A 22620-nucleotide genomic window follows, 5' to 3' on the forward strand; every position below is an offset into this window, starting at 1 on the left:
GGGTGGGTGCTCCCCTGCTGCAGTTCGGGTGCTTGCAAGCCTGCGGGCCTGGCAGTGACGTGTGAAGGCCAAGTTCACCGTCACAGGAGGCGATGGCCGAGGCACGTGTGGTTTAGGAGGCTGGAGGGGACAACCGTCCCCTCACATTGCCTTCTTCAGGAACCAAAATAACCAAAGAGGCCCCAAATAAACCAGTGCAGTGGGGCAGCAAGAGGGCAGGTACCCACCACTGGGTGCAAGGAGGTTTCCCATGGCTGGTGGGCAAAATGCCTTCTGCAGCTGCTGCCCACCGGCTGTCCCACAGCAATGCCGGGTGATGGTGGAGGGGTCCCCCATGCCCGGACCCATGCCATGCCACACCACCCCGGGGTGCTCGAGCAGCCTCTTTACTTACTTTCCTTGTCGGAGTATCTTTTTCTTCTGAAGGGGATGCACACTTTCCACCTAGGGCACGGGAACAAGGGTGGGCGGGTTAGGTCTGGCACTGGTTAGTCCTCACTCCCCACCGCCATCCCCAAGCACCCGTGGTCACGCAGGGAGACCCCTCCACCAGCTTTTTGGATAAGTCACTTGATGCAGCTTCTCCGCCCTCTCAGCCCTTCTCCTGCCCTCCCCGGGAGGCACCGAGCCTGGAGCTGGGAGCTGCAGGAGCAGGGGCTGCCCCAGGGGAGGAGAGGCACAAATCACAGGTCCACGGACGGAGGGACAGCAGGGACAAGCCAGCAGCTGATGGCACGTATTAGGGCATTGAGCTGTTCCTGCCAAGTACAGCCTCTGCCCCTCCTGGGGAGCCTGGCAGCAACGCTTGTGGGCTTTTCTTGTCCCTATTAAATACCTCCAGGTGGGTGAGGGAGCAGGGAATACTGGGATGAGATAGGAGAGATTATTCCATCAATTTACCCTCCAGAGTGTCTCAGTGAAAATCAAAAGGAAGAGAAACAGGGCGGCTGTGTAACACGCACCCCAGACCCGCGGGTGGGTGCAAGGCTAACGGGCCCGCCAGGTCCTGACACGTCGGGTCTGCAGCCGTGGAAATAATCTTTGCAGTTTCAAGCAGGAACCTACACTTCCAGGTTTAAGAACTGAAATTTTCTGGTAAATTTAAGATCCTTTAAATTACATCTGAGTTGCTGTTTCCAAGCTTTTTGGTAAGAAGAGCCAGGCTCACTGGAGCGTGCGCTATTGCTTGTAATTTCAATTTTTTTGCCTGTAAAACACCTGTAGATGTAATTCACAAACATTTCACAATGTGGTACTGATATTTATATGTTAGATTTACATCTATAATAAAAACACCAAGGAACTGTAAAGCTACCAACTCGTATGAAGTTAGGAAGTGAGCCCAACTTGCCGGTGGAGGTGCGTTATGAATCGGTCTCTAATTGCATATTTGCATATGTTTTTCTTTCCCAGGACTGGAGGTAAATAGGTAATGCCACCGTTCTTTGTTGCTCTTGATACTTTCCTTTCTAAACGCGTGCTCCTAGGTCTTATTTCTTTTATTTGCTACCTAAGTTCGGCTATTGGTGTGAAATAATTTCTTTCTGCACATGCCCTGGTGTTCTTATCAGAGTGGCAGAAAGTCTGCAAATATTAGTCAACTGCCCGAACCCTGTTCATTTATCAGATTTAGAGATTTTAGATTGCTTTTATCACAGCTGAGTATAAGGACAATGCTAATCCAACCTCAGTCCAGGTGGCCTACCTGCTTTTCTGTGAATTGCATATAATATTTTGCCTATATTGACTCCTCTAGCTTAGCTGGAGATGCCAGTGTGAATATTTCTCACAATTTGATCCTAGAAGTCCTATGAGATACATTTAAAATAAAATATGTATGTATCTGATGTATATTTATAGCGCACGTAATTCACATTAGGAGTGTATGTACCTGTCAGGCATCATGATATAAGTATTTCTGGAATTTAATCACCTATTTATTTCACTTTTTCTTGTTTATAGTCAGCTGGCTTCTGATTTTTCAGTCCCTCGCTCAGAGGGAAAAGCCGTTGGGCTTGGATAGCTCTTCCCCTAGACTGTCAGAAGAGAAACAGCACGCGTTCCTGTGAGCGGCTGCACAGCCCTTAGGTAAATTCTTCCTGCTTAGTCAATAATGTGTAATCTTGTGGGAAAATATGTTGTGCGGTCTGAGAATTGAAAGCAGTTCTCAGCGTCTGCATCCGTAGGACCGACGCGCTGGCTCCTTCCAGGCAGGTACACAGCAGCTGGGGGGAGCCCGGCTTGTCTGTGGCTGGGGACGTCTGGCGGGGGGTGGGGGGGGTGGGGGTGGGGGTGTTGGACCTTGTTGGGGTTTTTTTGGAGGCAATTATAAGTACAGCTTTAGCAGCGCAAATGCCGGGAAATGGTTCTGACTAGCGGTCTCGAAAGAGGAGAAATGTGACTCAACTATTAAAATAAAAACAAGGTCAGAACTGATTTGCTTTGCTTCTCTGCTTTCGCTTTGCTGCTGGCAGAGCAGCCGTGCGGGATGCTGGGCAGGCTCCAGAGATGTCGTGCCTGGGAAGAGGTCAAGCCAAATGCAGAAGAGCCACTCCGAAGTAAGCTCTCCAAACAGAAGGGCTGAGTGGCAGACTTGGGGATGTAGAGGAAGGAGAAAAGAGGGTCAAGAAGTTAAATACAGAGGAGACGCCAGGATCTATGGATGAGTGGTGGGGTCTGACACGGTTCAGCTCCTGGTTGCGACATTTTCTCCCAGCAGCTGCAGCATGAAGCCACCTGCTGTTAAGAGCCTGGCTCTGTGTTAGATCTGCTTTACACACCTGCATCTAAGGCTGCCTCCAGTCCGATTTTACTTCAGACCCATCCGCCGAAGGGCCAAGACACAAGGCGGTGGGTGCCCTTTCTGCCCCCCAGGGGGGCTTCCTGGGCAGAGGTAGTGGGATGCTGCTGGTCAGGTCACACACATCCACCGAGCCACCTTTTCAAGGGGGCTGCCAGCCTTGCCTGCTGTCAGAATTACAGCACTCCCCTGACCCGCTGTGGGACACGACAGCACTTCAGGTGGCAGGACTTCAGTGGGGAGCAGCTGCAGCTGTTGCCTCTGTCTCACTTGGTCTCCCTCAACAAGAGGTTACTGCTCCAGAAACAGCTGGACCTCCCAAAACAGCCAGTTCTGACCTGGGTCCTGAAACCCACCACCTCTGACACAAAACTGCCAAACCCTCAAAAAAAATAAATAAATACAATTTTAAAAATCCATCCGACAAAGCAAAAAAGTGACATCCTTGCTCTGCTGCTGGCTGCTTGGCAAAGCAAGCCCAATGCCCCATCGCTTCGGTGTGCTGGAATTTCTGCTACACCTGTACTCGCCCCTGGGACCCCACCAGCCCTGGCTGACCCTCACCTGCACACAGCCCGATTCCCCTCAAGCTGATGAGCTTTGCCTGCCAGTCTCACCGGCGTGAGAATTCGGGGTTACTTCCTCCACCTGGCTGCCAGTTTTCCCTACCCTTGTAGCCACTGCCCCATCTGCAGGTGCCCATCTACTCTGATTTTTTTTTTCCCCAGACGTAGTTCAAGCTACCCAGGACAGATGCTGACAGCTGGACAGCGTGACCGCGTGAGCCTCGTTCCTTAGGAATTTGGGTTTAGAACAATACAAGCGGTGAATGCAGAACAAAATGCTTTGGGGAGGATTTTTGGAGGTGGGTAGTGCCTGGTCTCTAAACCCCAGGGGTGCTTTGGGGAACCGTAGCACGCTTGCAATGGATTTGATCCTGCCGCAGTACTAAGCACCTTCAGGAAGGCAGGATCGGGTTGGTGTGGATGGGCTGACTGCTGTGAGATATGTATAAACTTCTATGGCATAACCTGAGCTTTTCCTTCAGCCTGTCTGTCAGGCTGCCCTGTGCCGTGGGGCAGAGGACCCCTTCCCAGCCAGCCCTCCGTCTCTGTCTCTCACTCTGCTGAGCAGCAGCAGCTGGGGCTGGACCTCCACAGTGCCATAGCTTTGCAAGGATGCTGAATCACTGCACAGGAATGACAGTTTTTCTGGGAAAAGGAGCCCAAACCATGTCATTTCCCCATCCCTCTGAACTTTTGCAAGGTCTATGGTTTTTCAGAAAGACCCAGCTTTATCAGCAATTGGGTGGCTGTGGCTAAGGCACGAGATACTACACAAAACTCACGGCGAGCTGGCATTGCTGATCAACAGGAGCTGGAGCGAGGTGGGTTGCAGTTGCTCTCTGCCCTGCAAGGGCAGCTAGTCAAGGCTCTCCCCGTGTTACCTCTCCTGGCAATGGTTTGTTTGATTTTTTAAAACCAAGGAAAACAGGAGTGTGGAGCTGCACAAGCACGGACTGCGACATGGCACCGTGTTGCTGCCGTCTTTTATGGCAGTGGACCCTCCCCTCTGATGGGGGATACAGGCTTCGGGTCCCCACAACAGCTAGCAGGGAAAATCTGCTTTATGAAAACCTTGCTTGCAGGTTCCTGCTCCTCAAAAGCAGTCGGGAATGTTTTTAAAAGCAGAAGTCCCCTCTATGAGTGTGACACAGGCACTGGAAGCAGTGAGGGCTTGGTGAGCTTGGAGCCAAGAGCCTGGGGCTGAGAGCTGCTGGCACGTGAGCTCGCGGTGGCTCCTGGCTGCCGCAGGTGAGCACCCACCAGTTCCACATGGATTTTGTTGGCCTTGGCTCACACTGCTTCAGGCTCCGGGGACTTTTGCCCTTTCCCTAAAGCGGCCATGCCTTTGAGATTCGGCCACAGACCTGCAGGCAGGTGAGGGATGCACTCTGCAGAAACAAGCAGAACATTTAATTTTGGTGACCAACGCCTCATCTGAGCTCCTTAAGGCCAAGTAAGCCGTCAGGGTACAGTACTCAGAGGCTGCACGACTTTTTTCTTTCATCTACCAAGAAGACAACAGGAAAGAGAGGGAATTCCCCTCCCAAGTAAATCATCTGTCCACGCAGTGGTTTTTTGGTTGTTTTTCCTAGGAGAGGTGTTACTGAAAAGCCCTGATGCCTCTCCCTTGGAAGTACAAAGGCACAGATGGAGAGCCAGGGCAGTATTTAGCAGAAGCAAGGCTGTGATGCCAATACCCGGCAAAGCAACGGCGAGAGGGGCTGGGTGCCTGGGTGGGAGAGCCATCCACCACCCGCTGCTGCTCTCGACCTGCGTTGCCTTTCCAGGGGTCTTTTTCTTTGCCAGACCAGGCAAAACCCCACTGCGTACCCAAACAGGGCAAGGCTGGAGGGTGAGAGAGCGACCAGCAGCTGCAGCACCATGGTGGGGTCCCCCAGCCCCAGACGCCCCCGCAGCGGTGCCAGCTGTGGTGCCAGCTCTCACCTGCTTCTGTCTGGGGATTTGCTGCTCCCCTGTCCCGCTCTCGTAACATCTGGGCACGCGGAGTTAGGTGTCCTCCTTGAAAATCCCGCGTTGCTGTAAGACAGCACAAGTTGCTGCTTTCCCAGAGCAAACCTTCTGTTCGCGTTAGTGAAAGAAGTCATTGCTTAAGCCAGCCAGTTTTGTTGGGGGGGGTTATTCATTACTACAACTTAAAATTTTCCAGCTACGTGACTTTATTTCTTTGCATTGTAATGTGCTGCTTCAAGAGTCCAAGCTCTCCTGCACGTCCTGCTCGGATAGGATAAACTCAGAAATATCCAAGTGCTTTACTATATCTGGGTGACAAGGAAATTTCTAATCTAATTCCAGGTAAAAGTGAAATTTCTAATATAATTTCTATGTGTGACATTAAGGAGTACTGTATGGAACAACGGTGAATCCTGCTGGAAACCCTGCCCCAGGGGAGGGCAGCGATGGCAGCCTGTTGGCCGCAGCAGAGGGGCAGCCTGGCCAGTGCTGGGGGTCCCTGCACTGAGCATCTCCGGCACAGACGGCGCCGAGGGCAAGCTGCTTGTCCTCGGTGGCTCCTGCCGAGCATCCTCTGTCTTCACAGCTCCTTAGGAGACAAGCTATTCCTAAGCACTGTTCCATGTGGCTATAGTAGACTTATAAATCCCCTATAGAGCACTTTAATATACTGTATAATTTAATCTATTTCTATATAGCATATGTAAAAGCTTGCCTTTATGAAACACAGTGAAAACCAGTAAGAGGTAGCAAGGTGAATCTCTAAGTGTAGTTTTCCTGCCTGGAAACTCAGAGCCCGTGACAAGTCCTCGCTGCTCCTTGTGTTCCTCACCTGTAACACCCTCCCTCCCTGCAGCAGGATCTCACTGCTGGAAGCCTACAGATGAAGTCACCTCCCTAAAAAGTATCCTGAGGCAATACTCTTTGATCCACTAAGAACTATATTGTTCATATTCATTTGCTTGCTAAATTACCTTTGTTTAATCAAGAGGCTCCTCATGGTGCTTTACATGGTGTCTTAAGGCTGATGAATTGCAGGTATCATTTGTTCCTGTTTCTAATGAAATCACTCTCTCAGCCTGCTGGTTTAGTAATTAAATATATAATGTTATTGAACCTACCTTATTTTTGGGATGCTGTTTCCCATCCTTCCACTGGACCTCTGCACCGCTGGGTAGCCAATTTTGGCGTGGTTTTCCTTCTGGCTGAATCGTTGTCTGCACCGGCTGTGTTACAGAATGCAGCTCAGGGACCAAAGAGGCTCGTTATCTCTCGCACACTGTAAGCGTATGCAGCACCCAGATATTGTGCACCTCAAAAAAAACCCCAACCCCAAAGCCTGCCCCTTAGACAAGCACTGACAAGTGGGGGTGGGAGAGGAAGAGGGGAGGAATGGATGAGTAACGTGGCTTCCTGAGGCGCCAGGGCTGGCAAGGATGTGCGGGTGCTGGTGGCCTCCACAAAGTGGCTAGTGGGCTGCAGCGTGGACTGCCTCTAAGATCCCTTGATGGAAATATCAACTCAGGGTGTTAGCAGCAAGAGGAAACCACACGCCTGGCTATCATGCTCTTCTGAGAAATGGTGTGACATACTCAGAGGTAAAACTCAAACGTTTCAAACCATGACAAAGCCTTTCCTACTGAAGCTTTCCATGCAATCTGGTTTTGCTTCCTTCTCTCCTTTTTTGCCTTTTTTGTTTATCCCTTTTTCTTCTTTGTGAGCTACAAGGAAGAAGAAAAATAGAAGAACCAGAAATGCAATTTGCAGGGCTGATAGTTCAGGGAGTAAGTATGTTTTGATTCACACATTGTCATTACAGTACATTGCTGGAAAAGAAGGAAAAAAATAAAAGTCTCTATAAGATTTCAGGTGTCTGCAGCAATTTCAGCAAAACACAGAGGTAAGAAGCGCCGGGTGGGTAACCAGACAGTTTCACAACGTGCTGCCTCCCGCTCCCATATGCTCTGGCAGACAGATGTACACCTCGCAAGTGGTGGGTCCCAGCTAAGCAGCCCCACTCCAACACTTCTCTTTGGCACTCTGCTAGGCAATCCTGCACCAGATTTCAGTGCCAGCAGTTGTAGTTTGCAGTCCTTTACTGCAGCCTGCGGCAGTGGAGGGAAGGAGCCCCCTTTGGGAACAGATCAAGCATCTCCAAGTCAAACGCGACCAAGGATAAACAGCTGCAGACACGTGCAAACTGCACTTGTGCCATCTGATCTAAAACTTGTGCACAAACGGGATGCTTTGCCTGTAGCCCTGCCCAAATGAGCATCACCTGGTCCTGCAGCATCCCTTGGCTGCTGGTTGCTGCTCCTGCCACAGCCCACCCCGATGCAGCCACACAGGCTGAAGCGTACATCATCGGTGCAGCTACTGTCTTTATGCCAGTGTACTGCAGCTCTCCAAATCCAGCCAAAATGTATAGGGCTTTGCCATACACAGAAATATTGATGAACATGCCATGAAGTGTCAGGCCTGTTCGATTGTATTTCATAATCTGCTTCCCAGCAGTGGTACCCACTACTAGTACTGATAGACCTCTGAAAGCCACTACAGTTCTGCAGTGGATGAAACCATCTCCTTCTGTTTCATGTTCTCTTTGCAGGAGATGCCTTGAGAGGTGGCACTGACTGCTGCTGACAAGGTAGGCAGCTACCCAGCTGGCAGCCTAGGTCTGGATGGTTGAAACCCCAATGTTTTAGTCTGATGGTTGACAAAACAATGTTTTAGACATTTAGACATCTAAAACCATGTTTTAGACATAGACTCAGACAATTGCGCCTGAGTGGCTCCCACCAACAACCTTTTTCAGAAGTTCAGCTATGTGATTTATCAGTATCATTAGTTACTTGGGCTGTGTTGAAACGTTGCTATTTAGTGACTGTGCAATTAATGCTTGCATTGCTGGGAAACAGAGAGACTATTCTAGTGCAGCAGAAAAGACAGGAAGAATGTGACTCACCAGATTTTTCAAGCAGAACTGTCTTCTGCCAGATTTATACCCAGGTTTTCACTGGCTTTGGAAAGCGCCTGAAGCTCAGGCATGGTGTGCAGTTCTCAGAAATGAAGCTGCTGTGCAAGTGAAGCAGGAGAGCGTGGGATCGGACTGGCAAGCAAGGAGGAATCCTTGTAATCCTAAAAAAACCCAGAACACTGTGCAAAGATGAACAGATCAGGAACTGCCTGAATAGATGCATTTCAAGACGCACTCGCAAAACTGAAATAAGGAGCGAGGTTCATGAGCAGACCTCCCTTCCTGCCTGCCTTGTGTTGAAAGTAATGAATCACCTGCTGATGCTGGCTGGTCCCTGGAGGAAGGGGGGGTCAGAAAGAGATGCTGCAGCAGTTGGATGTGTATGCAGACACCCCCACACGAAGGCTGGGCTGGAGGTGCCTGCATGCCTGGGAGCCCTGTGGCATCAGGAGCCATCAGGGGAGAGGCTCCTGGAAGGAGCAGCCAGCATCCGTGGCTTGTAGCACCAGGTAGGGGATGCTGTAAAGAAAGTCACCACATTTCCCCACCTGCAATAGCCATCTCTATCCTCTGCCTGGGTGCTGCTGAGAGAGGAGGTTTGCTCTTTATTGGAAGGTGTTTGCAGTAACAGCACCCAGGTTTTCAGGTTTGTTTTGGGGTTTTTTTGTGGTTGGTGTTTTTTGGGGTTTTTTTTTTTTTGAAGATTAGAGTGATTCTGGCAGAAAACAAAATGGTTAAAACTGACAAGAAGAACTCCTATGAGCAGAAAAAGACATCAGCTGGGCTTGCTGTTCCTTTTTAAGTCAAGTGCAGTTCCTTTTGTGGTCACTAAGTGGTGAAGTTCAGCTACGAGGACTTCAACTGCGTCAGTAAGCTTAGGGAAAGTTCTGCTCATCTTTTGTTTCAAAATTGTGGCAGAGCTAAGGTGAGGGCACCAGCAAAGCCTGGAATGAATCTTTGCATAGGCCACTCGTGCCCTGCTAGGAGGCTTTGGTGCAAAAAGATGTAGTTTCAAGAAATCTTCAACACTTTTTTTCAGTTTGGGAAGTTCTGGGAGGCTGATAACAAGAAATTAAATATCTGCTTATGAATCTCCATTTCGAGGCTGGTAGTTTTCCCTCTGACTTGGTCCAGAGCCTGTCAGAGCTATTTACATTGCTTAATAGCTGTCAAATGGTCTAGCAAACCCCACAAGAATGGGTTTTCACTGATTTCTCATTTTGATGGGGCCAGAATGCCCTTCCAGAAACCTTGTAGGAAAATGCAACCATGAAAATAACTCAAAGAAAGGAAAATGAGATGTGCTACCTCAAAGGAAAAAGAGAGCAGTATGAAGCAATTGCCATTTGCAGAGTGATGGGAACAAATTATTGAACCTACTCAAAAGCACATTGGAAATGTTTCTTTAGAGGAATAATGATACTTGAGATGTATCTATTTTCAGATAATTAATTACAGCTCGGGAAGAGAGAAGGCACTGTGTATGTGAAGCACGTCTGAGAAATTCTGTTGGCGCACTGTGCCTTGGGCCCGTCGGCTTGCCTCAGCGTATTTGCATGATTCAAGGTTAATCTGCACAGCAATTCAACTCAAAGCAAAAACATTTTTCAATGCCATCATAGTCATGGGGAGTCGTAAGAACTTTCAGAACTGTCAGCCACCTAATCAGAAAGCAGAAACACGAAAGGCAAGTTCACCAGTACAAGTTTGATTAGCAAATGAGGTCTGGCTGGCTGGGGCTCCTGCTGCGCGGTGCGTGACCGACCCATGGGCTGGGGGTTTGCTTGGTTTCGACTGTGCGATCCTAGCCAGCAGAAAGAAACACAGGTGTACTAGTGACAGAGCAAAAAAGGCACCAAAACAATGACTCAAACCAGCTGTGAGAGCTATTTTGATGTGGTGGCAGGTGAGAGTGGAGAAGAAGGGGTGCAGCTGTGGGGTGGCAGTGCTGGCTTTCCAAGGGACAGGGCTGGGGAAGGAGCATGGACACGTGGAGATGGGGGAACCTCACCGGAGGAGAGGGGAGACCAAGGCTGTGTTTTATCCCTGTGGCAACATATGACCCAAGCCCTGGGTTGGGCGCTTGGCTTGCTCTGGTCTCTGTACCTGGAAATGGAGTTGCATTACAGCGGCAGCAGCACCTCCTGGGTCTGCACGGATTTGCACGTGGGGTGCAGACCCCTAACTGGGCCCTCTGGGTTACATTCTGGGGACATTTGTACTACTCATTGCAGCATGACTATTGACCGGAGTTCCTTTCCCTGAGCCCAGGGTGGCCTCTCCTTCTGTCCCCTGCAGATGCCAGGTGCTCAGCCAGCTTAGAAATCTGGGCTTGTATTTAGGCACTTGCAAAAGCTTAACCTTATGGGAAAGGCACCCGTGAAAAACCCAGCCTTGTAACCCGTTACCCCTGTCCGTGCAGCAGCCCGGCTGGGAAACCTTCGGTTTCTGGCTCTGACATTTGTTGTCATGTCTCCTGAAATTTCTATTATTCAGCTGGGTGCTGGAGGGGCAGGAGGTTTTTATGAGGTGCCTCTTACCGTACGTGCAGGCAGGGGGAATGTCCCTAGAGCAGGAGCGAAGCGTATAAAAAAGGGGAAGCCGCGCTCAATGGATCAGTCGCTCGCTTGTCTCACTGTGCGCACAGCTAAGATGACGGTCGCTTGTCTGCTCCTCTTCAGCATCTGGACCAGTGCATCAGGTAAGTCCCTTGTTTGTCTGTAACAGCCTTAGGGACCTGGGTGGCCCTGCCAGCTGCTGGGCGCTGCTGGGTGCTGCTGGGCGCTGCTGGGTGCTGCGCTCCCCACCTCACCCCCCCCCAGGGCAAGCCCAGCAGTGACAGGGGACTTGTGGCACCGCACTTGATAGTGAGGGGCTTCAGGCGTGTCACTGCCAGTTGCCTTGATGGCATCATCACCTTAATTTACCACCAGTGTATTTACACGCTGCAGACAGATGTATGGATTTACTACAGTTTGCGAATCATGAGCCAGGCAAACGTCCAAACAGTCCGAATGACCTGCGTGACTGAAGTTTGATTTAATCTGCTCTTGTGGCTGGGATTTGGGTCAGAGTATGGCACTGATTTGCTTAATCAGGACAGAATTATCTGTAGTGCTGGACATGGTGCTTAGAGGTACTCAGGGCACTAAAAGCATGGGGGTGTTACATTGGGTTTTGTAATTAAGGAACATGTAGAAAAGCCTGAATTTGTTCCAAATTAGCTTCTGCGGGCTTGCTTTGTGTTCTGCTTATGGCACTACCGAGCTCTGAAAAGCAAAATGACTGGCACAGCCTCATGGCTGGCTTCTTGGTGACCAGCCTGGCCGTGGCCATGGCCGTGGCGGGGGCAGCACCCCAGAGCGCTCTGTCGGGTGGGTTAGCCGAGTGTCCCTGGGCACTGCAGACAGCCTCATCCCTCTTTAAAGCCTGCAAAGAGATTTCCCTTGCTTGTAAATTGAATCATGTTTTCAGTGTGTAACTGTCCCTGCTGGTATTTCCCTTCTGCCAAAGTACAAAAATAAACTTTGAAAATTGCTATTGTGAGAGGACTGTGCAGCCGCGCCGTCACACCTGGAAGCATCCACTTTGCTTGCCTGTTCCTTTAATAGTTTTTCCACACGTGTCTGCGAATTGGAAGAGGAGACTGATTGGTTTTTTTCTTTCCCCCAGAGACCTTTAATATCATGGCATCTGCGCTATGAAATTTTCTGTCTGTGAGCCTTCAGAAGGGTCTCAGCTGCTTCCCAGCTGCATGGCCTCAAGCCTGAGCTGGCAGAGCAGCTGTGGTTTGCTTCTGGTCCTCCCTACTCTGCTTTTTCCTTCTGGTTTTCTGTTCTGTTGTCAGCCTCTGATAACCGTGGGCACAAAACGTGTAGTGATACAAGTAATAATTTTTATCAGCTTTACTGGTTCGCTTCTCCCTGTGCTGCAGGAGGGCTCAGAGAGCGGTAATACACCGATCGGCGTGGGGGTGATGGCACGGCTGAATATTTAGGGAACCTCTCCATAGGTGCCCCTGTGAGATAAGTCTTAGCAGACAGAAATCACCTGCTGCAGACACCAGAGCCACCTGTCTCGGCAGCTCGCTCTGCAGCACAGGTATCAAGCTGGTGAGATTCTTTGCGTGAGAGGTGTCAGGGCCAGCAAAACTCTCTTTCAAGCTGTGTTTTAATTTTTTCCCTGGATGGAAGAGCAGAGAGACCCTCCAGAGCTGTTCTGCTCAGGAGCGAGGGCAAGGGGTTGCGGGGGGGTTCTGCTGTGGGTGGGCTGCAGAAGGGTGGTGAGAAACGCTGAGTACAACAACTGCTTCTCCCCCAGGCTCCGTGCAGGTGATGCACAAAAAGGTCCAGGCGGTCCAGGCAGGTGGAAACGTTACTTTTGCATGCCGGTCGGTCACAGAAGAAGATGTGCTACAGGTGACCTGGCAGAAGGAGGTGGATGGGGCTGAAGACAACATAGCAACTTACAGTACCATGAACGGCCAAAAGATAGCAAAGGGCTATGTTGGCCACGTGAGCTTTGCCCGCAGTGAGCTACAAACCTCGGCCATCTCTCTTCATGGAGTCACCCTCCAAGATGAAGGATGCTACAAGTGCATCTTCAACATGTTCCCCTCAGGGCCTGCTACCGGCAGGATGTGTCTCAAGGTTTATGGTAAGGCATCATGACTGCGTATGGGCTGTCGTCTGGGGACCAAGTCATTTTCCCTGCAAAAATCCTTCCCTGACCACTGGTCATTGCTAAATTGCTGCGGGAAAAGTGGTTCCGTTTCCTTTCTGGCTCTCCCTCCCCCTCTGCTTTGACCTCTGATGGGAAACCAGCGTTCAACAGCTCTTTCATTTTCTTCTTCTTCTTCAAGTCAGCAGCGAGATCCCAAAGCTGCTGCGTAACTCACGACTTCCTCCAAGTATCCCTGGCCACGTGCTGTGCTGCCAGCCGGCCACCATGGCCCCTGCACCCCTCTGCTGCCTTCCGCTGCTGCTCCCCCCTCCCAGGCCTGGAAATCAGGCACTTTTCTTCTTACTCTGCCTTCAGTCTTAAGAAAAATCTAAAGTATTCCAAAGGCAGAGAGGCATATGCGTGACCAGAGTATCCAGTATCAAAATGAGCTAGAGTAAAAATGACGGTAGCTGGGCTGGGCTCAGAAAAGAGATGAAAAAACCAAAAAGTTGAAACAGGGCGCAGCTTGTGGCTTTGCCACGTGAATACCTGGGGCACGTCGGTCTCACTTCAAGAAGTGAGTTAAAGCAAATCATGAGTCAAGACGGTAATACCTGACAGCCCCACGTGAAATCATCAAACGGCAAGTATAGGCCGAAAGAGAGAAACAGATGACCTCAAAAGGAACCAGAGAGAAAAGCTACTTGTCTTTTGAGGAAGGGTCTTGTTTTCTGCCTGTGAGAAAGTTATACGTGCCCCGAGGACACCTGGCTCGCGACTTTCTCATCGGTGACTCTGCTGTGGGGACACTGGCCAAAGATCAGGTCCCACGTGGGAAATATCGGTGCCTGGGACCTGCCACTGGTGGTATGACCCCTGCGGGGTTTTTTATTTATCCCTAGCACCTTCTGCTGGCAAAGACACAGACACAGATTTCCACACGTATATCCACGTGCCAGGAGTACTCTGCGTGGAAAAAAAGATGGGGGAATGATGACTTGGCAACAGGGGAAAGGGGAGGGGGGCTGATGGGCAACGTGAGGGAAAACCAATCCTGGAACAAAAGTTGTTTTTCCTCTTTCTTGGGAAAGCTCCTAGAGCAGAAAAGAGAAATTAGGAGAAATTCACTCAATATTTCAGATGCGAAGAGGAAGGTGTTCCTAAAGAGACCCAGCCCTGAGTCATTCAGTGGGTAAACACTGGAAAATACGGAAATGCCTTGCAGAGGGATCCCATTCTTGTTTATCATATAAATCTAAACACAAACTTAGATTTGCTTGGTTGTTGTTTTTTTTAATTGGAGTGGGAGAAATATTTCCCAAATCCTCCAGCCTTGTGGCTATGATTCATCCTTCAGCAGAGCACTTCAACAGAAAACCTTCTCAGATGGAAACACATGAACTGAGAAGATTTTCACTTCTCGTCAGCCCACTGCTGCTGCCAGGGGCTGGCTCAGGGGGGTCGTTGTGGTCTCCCCAAAACGTGCTTTATCGAACATGTCCTGGAGGGTCACCATGAATAGCTAAGCGTTCGGCACTGTGCCAGAAGATTTTGGTTCACATATGGTGTATTTTATCAGAGCTAATTTATTGTGGTGCTACTTAAAAGCTGCAGTCTACTCCCTTATTCCCCCACTCAGAGCAATGGGAACCACTTGTGTGAACAAGCGCAGAGGACCCCCCAGGATGGTGTGTGAAGCCAGCAGGAATCTCCCAAGACTCAGGGATTCAGGGCAAGGTGAGCAAGCCGGAGTCACCAGATGAAAATGAAAGGCTGCCACATCTCTGCCCTCACAAGGGGACTGCCAGGGAGTTTACAGGCTGGTAATTGCCGGATGACCCCAGCCGTCACAAGGGGGGCTCTTCCAGGATGGGCACCGTCACGCCATGGTGAGGGGAAGTGAAGCCCTGTAAGAACTGGATCCAACACTGTGATGAAAGAGACGGGTATGACTGCAGGAATCTCAGACCTGCCTGGCTGAAAGCAGCAAACTCAAGAAGCAGCAGAAATTTCCTACCCTGTAGCAAAACCCATTTTGAAACAGAATAGCTTCAAGCGTGCTTGGCGGGTCTCTTTTGAACAGCCTGCTCCCCTTCCCCCTCTGTTTTGCTTTGGAAACGTTTTGCTGACCTTCATTGCCAAAGAGGACGAGAATGAAACCCAGGAAGGGGCTTGAGTGAGCACGTACGGAGGCAGGGGGATGCGCCTCTTGAGAATGGGCAAGATTTGCTGGGTCACAAAATTCCCCAGGGATTTGCTGGGCTGTCTTCAGAGACCTTCTGCCTTCACTGTAGACAGCTCCATTCACCTGGAAGTCTCGAGCACAGCGGAGAAATGCCATCATTGTTTCTCAGACAGGGAAACCTAGGCACGGCGTTGCTGGTTAACAGCCGTACGGTTGCAAAAGGCTTTCTGCCATCACAAGCCACATTGTAATTCCTGAAATTTTTAATCCATGTCTCTGAGACGACTGTCAAGCTTTTAAACATAAAAAGCTCATCGTGACCTGAAAACCCCCCTTTGATTACAGAAGGCCGTTAGAGATAATTAAAGCTGACGTACTTCACTAGGAAGTCCCTTTTTTGATTACTTGGGAACAATGCTTGGGAACAGCTCGAATTTGGGAACGTTTGCAGCACGGCTCTGCAAGAGCTACTAAAGCAAGTACTTGTGCACAGTATCTCTTGTGGGTACTTTTTCACTGGGAACAAATATTTTGATGAAAGGAGGAGCAGCAGCTAATTTCAATGTATGCATCAGGTATCAACGGTGGGCACACACTAACGAACAGTGTAGCAGGACTTCACTGCAAGAGCAAGTGCTTACAGGTTTTGACTGTGCCATCTGTTATAGACATTTGCTAAGGGGAAGCTCATCCCTGCAGGATTTTTTTCACAAAAATCATTCCTTGGTGTCCAACGTGAGAAGAGAGAGAACTGCTTAGTCAGAAGAAGAGCAGATGAGGAGCGCATGTGTTCCTGCCAAGGCACTGAGCAATTTTGCTCATCCCCTCTGGAAACATCTGTGATAGCTTTCCTTTACTGCTTTTGAATGTTGCAATCTAATATCTGAAGTTAATGCTGTAGGTGGAGATGTTATTTTTATGCATCCCGTGAGCAAAAGAAGAAGTTCATATATCAATCAAAACATAAACTGTTCGTGACACTTGTATTTTCATACATGGGAGATTTTGAGAAGTTCCAGCTGAAATCCCCCTACACACTTTTCTTGTTGCTCTCAGAGCAACACTAGTGGGTTTCGTCAGTTCTGTGGGGTTTGAATTTCTGTCTACAGGTGATGCACAAAATGAGAAATACCCACTTTTTTTTTTTTTTTTTAGGCAGGCACAACCATAGTAAATAAATGAGGTCTAGCCATTTAAAAAAAAAAAACCAAACCAAAACACACACACATGCACACAGGAAGATGGTATACAATGTTTTCCTTCCACCCTCTGGCAGTTATGGCTTGGAGGATCCAGACAACCTCATGAGATGCATCTGGAATTGTATCAGGAGGTTGTAGGCACCATTATGCATCTGGCACAAGCCTTTTCCCCGTTTCACAGGATCATTTGGTGTCTGCTACATCTCGTTCATATGCATATCTTTGTTTACCTCCCAAAAGGAAAAAGAATCATTTTTTCTTAAGAAGAATAAACAGATATTTTTGGTTTTTTAAAGGTAAGATCACTAAATGACAGTGATATGTTTGGTAGTGTTGAGACAAAAATTAATTTCTGCATAAATATTGCACTGATCGTTGTTATTTTTGCTATGTAAATAGAAAAATACACACGGAATACTACTAAATATAGCAAGAATACTTTTTTAATCAGAGGGCATTTGTATTAACTCAGAGTTGAATTAAACTAGAATTGCTACCGCACTGAAGTGGTTAAAAATGTAATATTCTCAGAAATGAGGACCTAGAAGTAGAGTGTGGTTTGGACCCCTGCGCCGCCAGCACATGCAGTGAGGCAGAAGGCAGGCTGCAGAGCTGCCACACGGAAACCTGTGGACCGCACTCCCACACGGAGCTATGCGCCTGTGTAGATCTTAGCCTGAGCAAACGGAGGCTGTTAGACCGGCTTTGAGCAGGGGCTTGGACCAGGTGACCTCCAGAGGTCCTTCCTGACATGAATTATGGTACGATGTTACGGCCCAGGAATAAACAGGTGATTTTCCACAGGGGATAGATGTGTCCTTACGCCTTCAGATCTCCCCTGTAGTTCTACCCAGGTTGAAAGCAGCCTCCTGCACTCCTCCCCTCCCTGTATTCCTTGCAAATACGGTTTCTATCAGCAGGAATCAACAAGCAAGGCTTCACGTGAGTGAGTAAGCGTGAATGGTGCCTGTAGTTCATCGTTCTTGCTGACTAAGACTAGGCGTGACAGCATCCGTAAATCTCTAGGGTGAGAGAGAGTTCAGAAGAAATGACCTTTACTGAAGGTTTTGAGGGATACCATGATGCCCCCAAAACACAACACCAGAGGGAAGAAAGTTGAACAAGCACAAAACCTCCACAGGTGAAATCTTGTGGCATAACCACATACAAATTCACTGTTACTGTGTTGCATAAATAGATGCATTAAGTCCTTTGGTCCACAAGTCAAAGAGCAATCAAGCTAATGCTGCAGAGGCATTTAAAGGAAAAGAACAAGAATTTTGGCTCACTGAAGCAGTTCAGCCCTTTCAGAGGGAGGACAACATGTGGTTTCACGGTTTCAGTACCTGTTGCTTTTTACTTGCCCATAGTCACCACTTCTCAACACCGCTGCCATTAATAACAGAATTGAAATATGGATGCTTCTACCCTCTTACCCTTTGTTTTTGCTAAGCTCTTCATTTCCAGACCACTGCCTAAACACTTCCATGTTTATTTGTCACTGCCAGGGCTTTGGGGGAGGGGGAGGCAAGATTAGATATCAAGGTTGTCCTCTGAGATAATGGCAAACGCTCTTTGCTCAAACATGAGCAGAAAGTAACAGATTTTGTCAATTTGTGTTTTACAGTCATCTCAGACCCCAAAGTGGAGGCGAAGCTTATATCCAGTCCAGACAAAGCTGAGGGCTCTGAGAAAGTGGTGAGGATGAGCTGCTCAGCAACAGGGAAACCAGCTCCAAAAATCACCTGGCGCCTTCCCAGCATCCTGCAGCAGAAACCAAGGGAATACCACGTCAGGCTCAGCAACCAGACCGTGACTGTCATCAGCAATTTCACTCATGCCCACTCCAAAATCCTCCAGGAGTACCCCATCGCCTGCATGATCCAACACCCTGGTTTAAACGTGACCCTGGTCCTGCCCACGGAGAGCCTGATGAAGGGTCAGTATATAGCTCTGCTCCTGCCCTGGAGTGGGGAGGAGACAATGAAACACCTCCTGGGGTAGATCAGGAAACCCCTCAGAGGGTTGGGAGCAGGTGGGGAAGGCACCTGGAAGAGCAAAGAGCAGCCGAGGCTGGGCTTGGGAGAGATGGAGGAGGTGCTGGGGAGCATCCAAGACACCCTGGGATATGGCACACAATGCCTTACCGCTCATCGGGTCTCCCACACACCACCATGTGCCCCAGCCTCCCTGCCTCTGCCAAGGACTCGCAGGGTGTCTGTGTCACACAGCCTGACACACCCCAAGACGCGCCAGCTTTGGGTGTCCCAGAGGAGCTGGGTGCCACATGCCTACCTGTGGAATCAGGCCCCAAGCACAGGTCTGCTGGCGGTGCCACTGGTGGCCATGCTGGTATGGGCTCCCAGTAGCCCCTCTCCACCCTGTCTCACCCCAGTGACTGGCGAAGGGATGTCTGGAATGGGTTGGGGATTGGTGTATTTTCTTTGTGCACAAACTGAGTACCCGTTGCTTTGCCCACAGGTCCGGACACCAGTGTGGCACTGGCCGTTGCCATTGTGGTGGGGCTGTTGGTCTCCCTGACTTCCCTCTTCATTCTCAGCTGCCTCCTCCACCGCTGCTTCAAGCACCTGTGTGACCCGGAGAGAAACCCAGACCAGCCGTGCTGGGTAGGTCTGCCTCTCCCTGGGGTGCTGCAGGGCTCGCCCCCACCGGTCACGGGGCTCGACACTGGGACCCGGCTCTGCCCTGCCACCCCAGGGCTGGCTGCAGGCTACCCAGCGCGGGCTGCGGCGGGGCTGGAGAAGGACGAAGGGATTAGCCCCCAGCCAGATGGCTGGGAAGGAGAAACCTGAACATAATTAGCCAGGTTCATAGGCGCCCAACATTGACGACAGCTAGAAAACGTTCACTTTCTCAATGGCAAGGCACGCTGCGGGAGAAGCGTTGCTCTGTTCCTATATTTATGCACAAAATAGCTGTGCAAGAAGTGGCCATGCCCTTGCACTGTTCTTCTGCAGCTTCCTAAAATAACTTCCCCCTGGCATGGCCAGCGCCGCTTGTGGAGGAAGCAGCTACAAGGACGCGTCTCAACCAAAAGGGGTTTTAGAGGAAGAGCGTGCCTCTGGAGGAAAGCCCAGGGTGCCGTGCTGTGCCAGGGGCTGAGATGCTGCTGGCTGTTCGCCGAGGCCATCCTGATGCAGGGGGTGCAGGACGCAAGCTCAGGGAGAGGGCAAACCCAGTGAGGTGGCATTGTTTCAGGAAAATCACAGCCCAGTTTTGCGCTGAAGGCACCTCAGCCTTCTCGCAAGATACACCTAGAGCATGCACCCTGACTTTTGATGAGTGTTTTGGAGAAAAAGAAGCAGGGGGAGGAAACGCGATACACGTCTCCCCTGGGCGCCATGCCTCTAGGTCCAAGCTGGAGCCTGCTGGGGGGTTTGCAAAGTGAAAACTTTAGTCACCCCTCACACAGAAAGATGCAAGGACCCATTTGCTAACATGGATAGCCCGGATCTTCACCCCTGCACTTCAAACATCCACATATTTTGAAGAAGGAAAAAAAAATCAACAACCTCTCTCCTGTTAGGTCCTTCCTGCCTGTACCAAGGCCAAGAAGTGTGGGCAGTACAGAGCTGCGGGTGGGCAGGCTCCCGCGGTGCCCCCCGGCCCCAGGACACCACTGAACACCTGAGCAGCTGCCCGCCTTTCACGTGTGAGAGAAAAACTCCTTGCAACAGCACCTCGGGCTTCCAAGCAAACCTGCTGTGACCTACTCGAAGATATATATGGAAAAGGACAATTTATATATAAAATATCTATTTATTTATTTATTTACACTATATTATTGCTTTTTATAGAAAAAAGCTGTATTTATTTGATACTCAAGCTGGCTGCATAATGAAACCCCTGTTTTGTGTTTTCTGGGGTTTTGAACATTATATTTATTCCTTTCTGGTATTTTAATGTTGCAAATTCAAAACTGGGTGAGGGGCTGTCTGAAACAGGGCAGCGTTTTGTTGAGGTGCTGGGCTGGGAGTTGTGGCTGACGGTGCCACAAGGGAGCCCTGCCAAGGAGCTGGGGTGCAGGAAACCCATGGAGCAGCCTAGCACCCTGCTCTGAGCTCCAGGTGTCAAACCTGTGCCCCAAAGGCCACGAGAGATCAGGCCAAGACCGCAGCCAGCCTGAACTTGTAACCCAGATGCCAGGAGCAACAGGCTTCAAGCCAGGAGTCATCAGGCATGAGGAAGTTGCTAACTCCAGCTTCCATCAGCTTTTCCTAGAAAGTAACACAAAAGCCAAGAGTAGGTACATGTTTCCTTCTCCCCTCTTCTACTGCAGTTTCCACAGCCTCCTTCTTAATTTCCCTGATCCATCACAGCTGCCTTGTGTCTCCAGGAATCCCACCTGCCTGCAGGAGGCAGTGGGGAAATAAAAGGGCAGTTGGAGGGGCAGCAGGCTGCCTGCTGGGTTTTGTGTATGTTGTGGTTTAGTGGCAGGTGGGTGCAGTGGGAAACAGGAGGCTGGAAAGAATGAGGGAGGTGGACACTCTCTATGGGCAGATACACCTGACCACAGGGTAACAAGTGTTACCTATTGTTAAAATTCATTGCTGATAACCTGTCAGTTCTCCTGTAATGCCCTGAATCCTGACCTACACCTGTGAAATCTTTCCTTGTAGACCTAGGGAAGTAGAAATGAGCCCACCCAGCTGGTGTGGTCGTGTGGGTAGCAGAAGGACAGCCAGTGCAGGCTGTTTACTCTTCTCTTGCCTTCCTGGAGCAAGTGCATGTCATCTGTTTTTTCCTCACTCCTCTATTTCAAATGTGCATCCCAGATGAAGCAGGCTTCAGGTTGCATTCAAAAAGCCAAGTAACCTGAAATGAAAGCAAGTGGGAGAGCTGAGAATTAATAAAGCCAGTCCTTGTCATAAAAGGCTTTTTTAGGCTCCCTAATGCTTAGTAATAGCACAGCTGGTGAGTGCAGGGAAAGGGGAACTGGCTGCAACTGTCACAATAGGGAATTTTTCCCCTGAGCCCCATAATTATCAAAGAAGGAAACCACGTTTTCTTCAAGCTTTCCTGTCATTGCAGCTTGATTTCCCCCTCTTCTGTGAAGGAAGGGGCTGGGGGAGAAGTAGGTTTTCCCCTGGGACAGTGTGGGGCAGGATGCAGGCAGGGCTCAGCCCCTGGCACTCAGCGTCAGCCCTTGCTGCTCAGAGGGGCCACACTTGTACTTCAGGGGGTTTTGGAGAGGGGTGGTTCTTTCTGAGTTTCAAAAATGCTTTCCACTACTGTTTAAACTGATGGCTCTTTTTATATGTATAAAAAAACAAAAAAAAAACAACAAAAAAAAACCCACCAAAAAAACACCAAACAAAAAACAACAACAAAAAAAGAGAAATTAGCCTCTTGCAGAAACAGGGAGCCTGGGCATGGGTAATGAAAAGAACTTCCAGAGAGAAGAGAGAAAGGCACCAGTTGGCAAGAAACCTCTATCAATCCAGGAAGGTTGCAGAGCTTACCTATTATTATTTTCTACAAACTGATCACCAGGAGTGAGGGAAAGCACGGGTTGGAGTCAGGCAAGTATCCGTTCACATGTGGGATTGTAATTTCTTTTACTGTTCAGCTGTATGTTGAAGTGTGACAAGCTCTCCAAGGTTTCTGCTTACGAGGACGTAGGGACTAGAGGCTGAGCGAAAGGGGAGGTGTGGCAGCTTACAAGCAAAATGCTGGGAGGACAGGAAGATGTTTTCCGATTGTCTTTGACAGATGGCAACGAGAACAGCAAATGACATCCGAAGGCAGAGCACCTGAAAGCAGCACGTCTTTGCCTGCGTGTCATGCAAAGCCACCCACGACATGTAACGCCGTGAAACGCTCCACCATGGTGCTGCGGAGTTTGGCTTCATGTAGCTACGCACCGAGCGTAAGCTACAGAGTGTGTGTAACTCGCTGCCTGTTGGCCGGAGCGCAAAGAGTAAGAAATCCATAGAAAGCACCTTTCAGGGAACAAAAGAGCACGTGACCGAGGGGATCAGGAGTTTTTACTGTGGGTGAATAACACCCTAACTGCTGTTCAGGGTCTCTGGGTGTGTGTGATTGTCTTGTGCTTCTCTGCCCAGTTACCTCTGTGAACAATTTAGCAGCAACTCTTTGGAGGTTTTGTTTCCAAGGGCTTTATGCAGTTATTCAGTATCGATTTTAAAAACCAGTATCTAAGCTCTGAAGTGTAGCAAATTTTGACAAGGTCCTGAGAAATAAAACTAAAGCCAGAAAGCAATTAGGGCTGAATG

The 22620-nt window shown here is 49.6% G+C and overlaps 1 protein-coding gene across 3 annotated transcripts; it reads left to right on the plus strand.

Annotated features, from left to right (window-relative positions):
• The first annotated feature begins 9504 nt into the window (after positions 1-9504).
• LOC114012623 (OX-2 membrane glycoprotein-like) lies at positions 9505-21744 on the plus strand. Of its 3 annotated transcripts, none has more exons than XM_055801670.1 (5): positions 9506-9880; positions 10866-11015; positions 12635-12970; positions 17991-18302; positions 18845-21744. In XM_055801670.1, the coding sequence occupies exons 1-5, from the start codon at positions 9871-9873 to the stop codon at positions 19174-19176; spliced, it is 1140 nt and encodes a 379-aa protein (XP_055657645.1). In that variant the 5' UTR covers positions 9506-9870; the 3' UTR covers positions 19177-21744. The 3 variants fall into 3 exon arrangements, with proteins under 3 accessions (XP_027644818.2, XP_055657645.1, XP_027644820.2); XM_027789019.2 differs by having other exon boundaries at positions 9507-11015; positions 18845-18990; positions 19911-21744; XM_027789017.2 differs by having other exon boundaries at positions 9505-11015.
• The last annotated feature ends 876 nt before the right edge of the window (positions 21745-22620 follow it).

This window comes from Falco peregrinus, chromosome 4 (genome assembly GCF_023634155.1).
Source record: "Falco peregrinus isolate bFalPer1 chromosome 4, bFalPer1.pri, whole genome shotgun sequence".
NCBI lineage: Eukaryota > Metazoa > Chordata > Aves > Falconiformes > Falconidae > Falco > Falco peregrinus.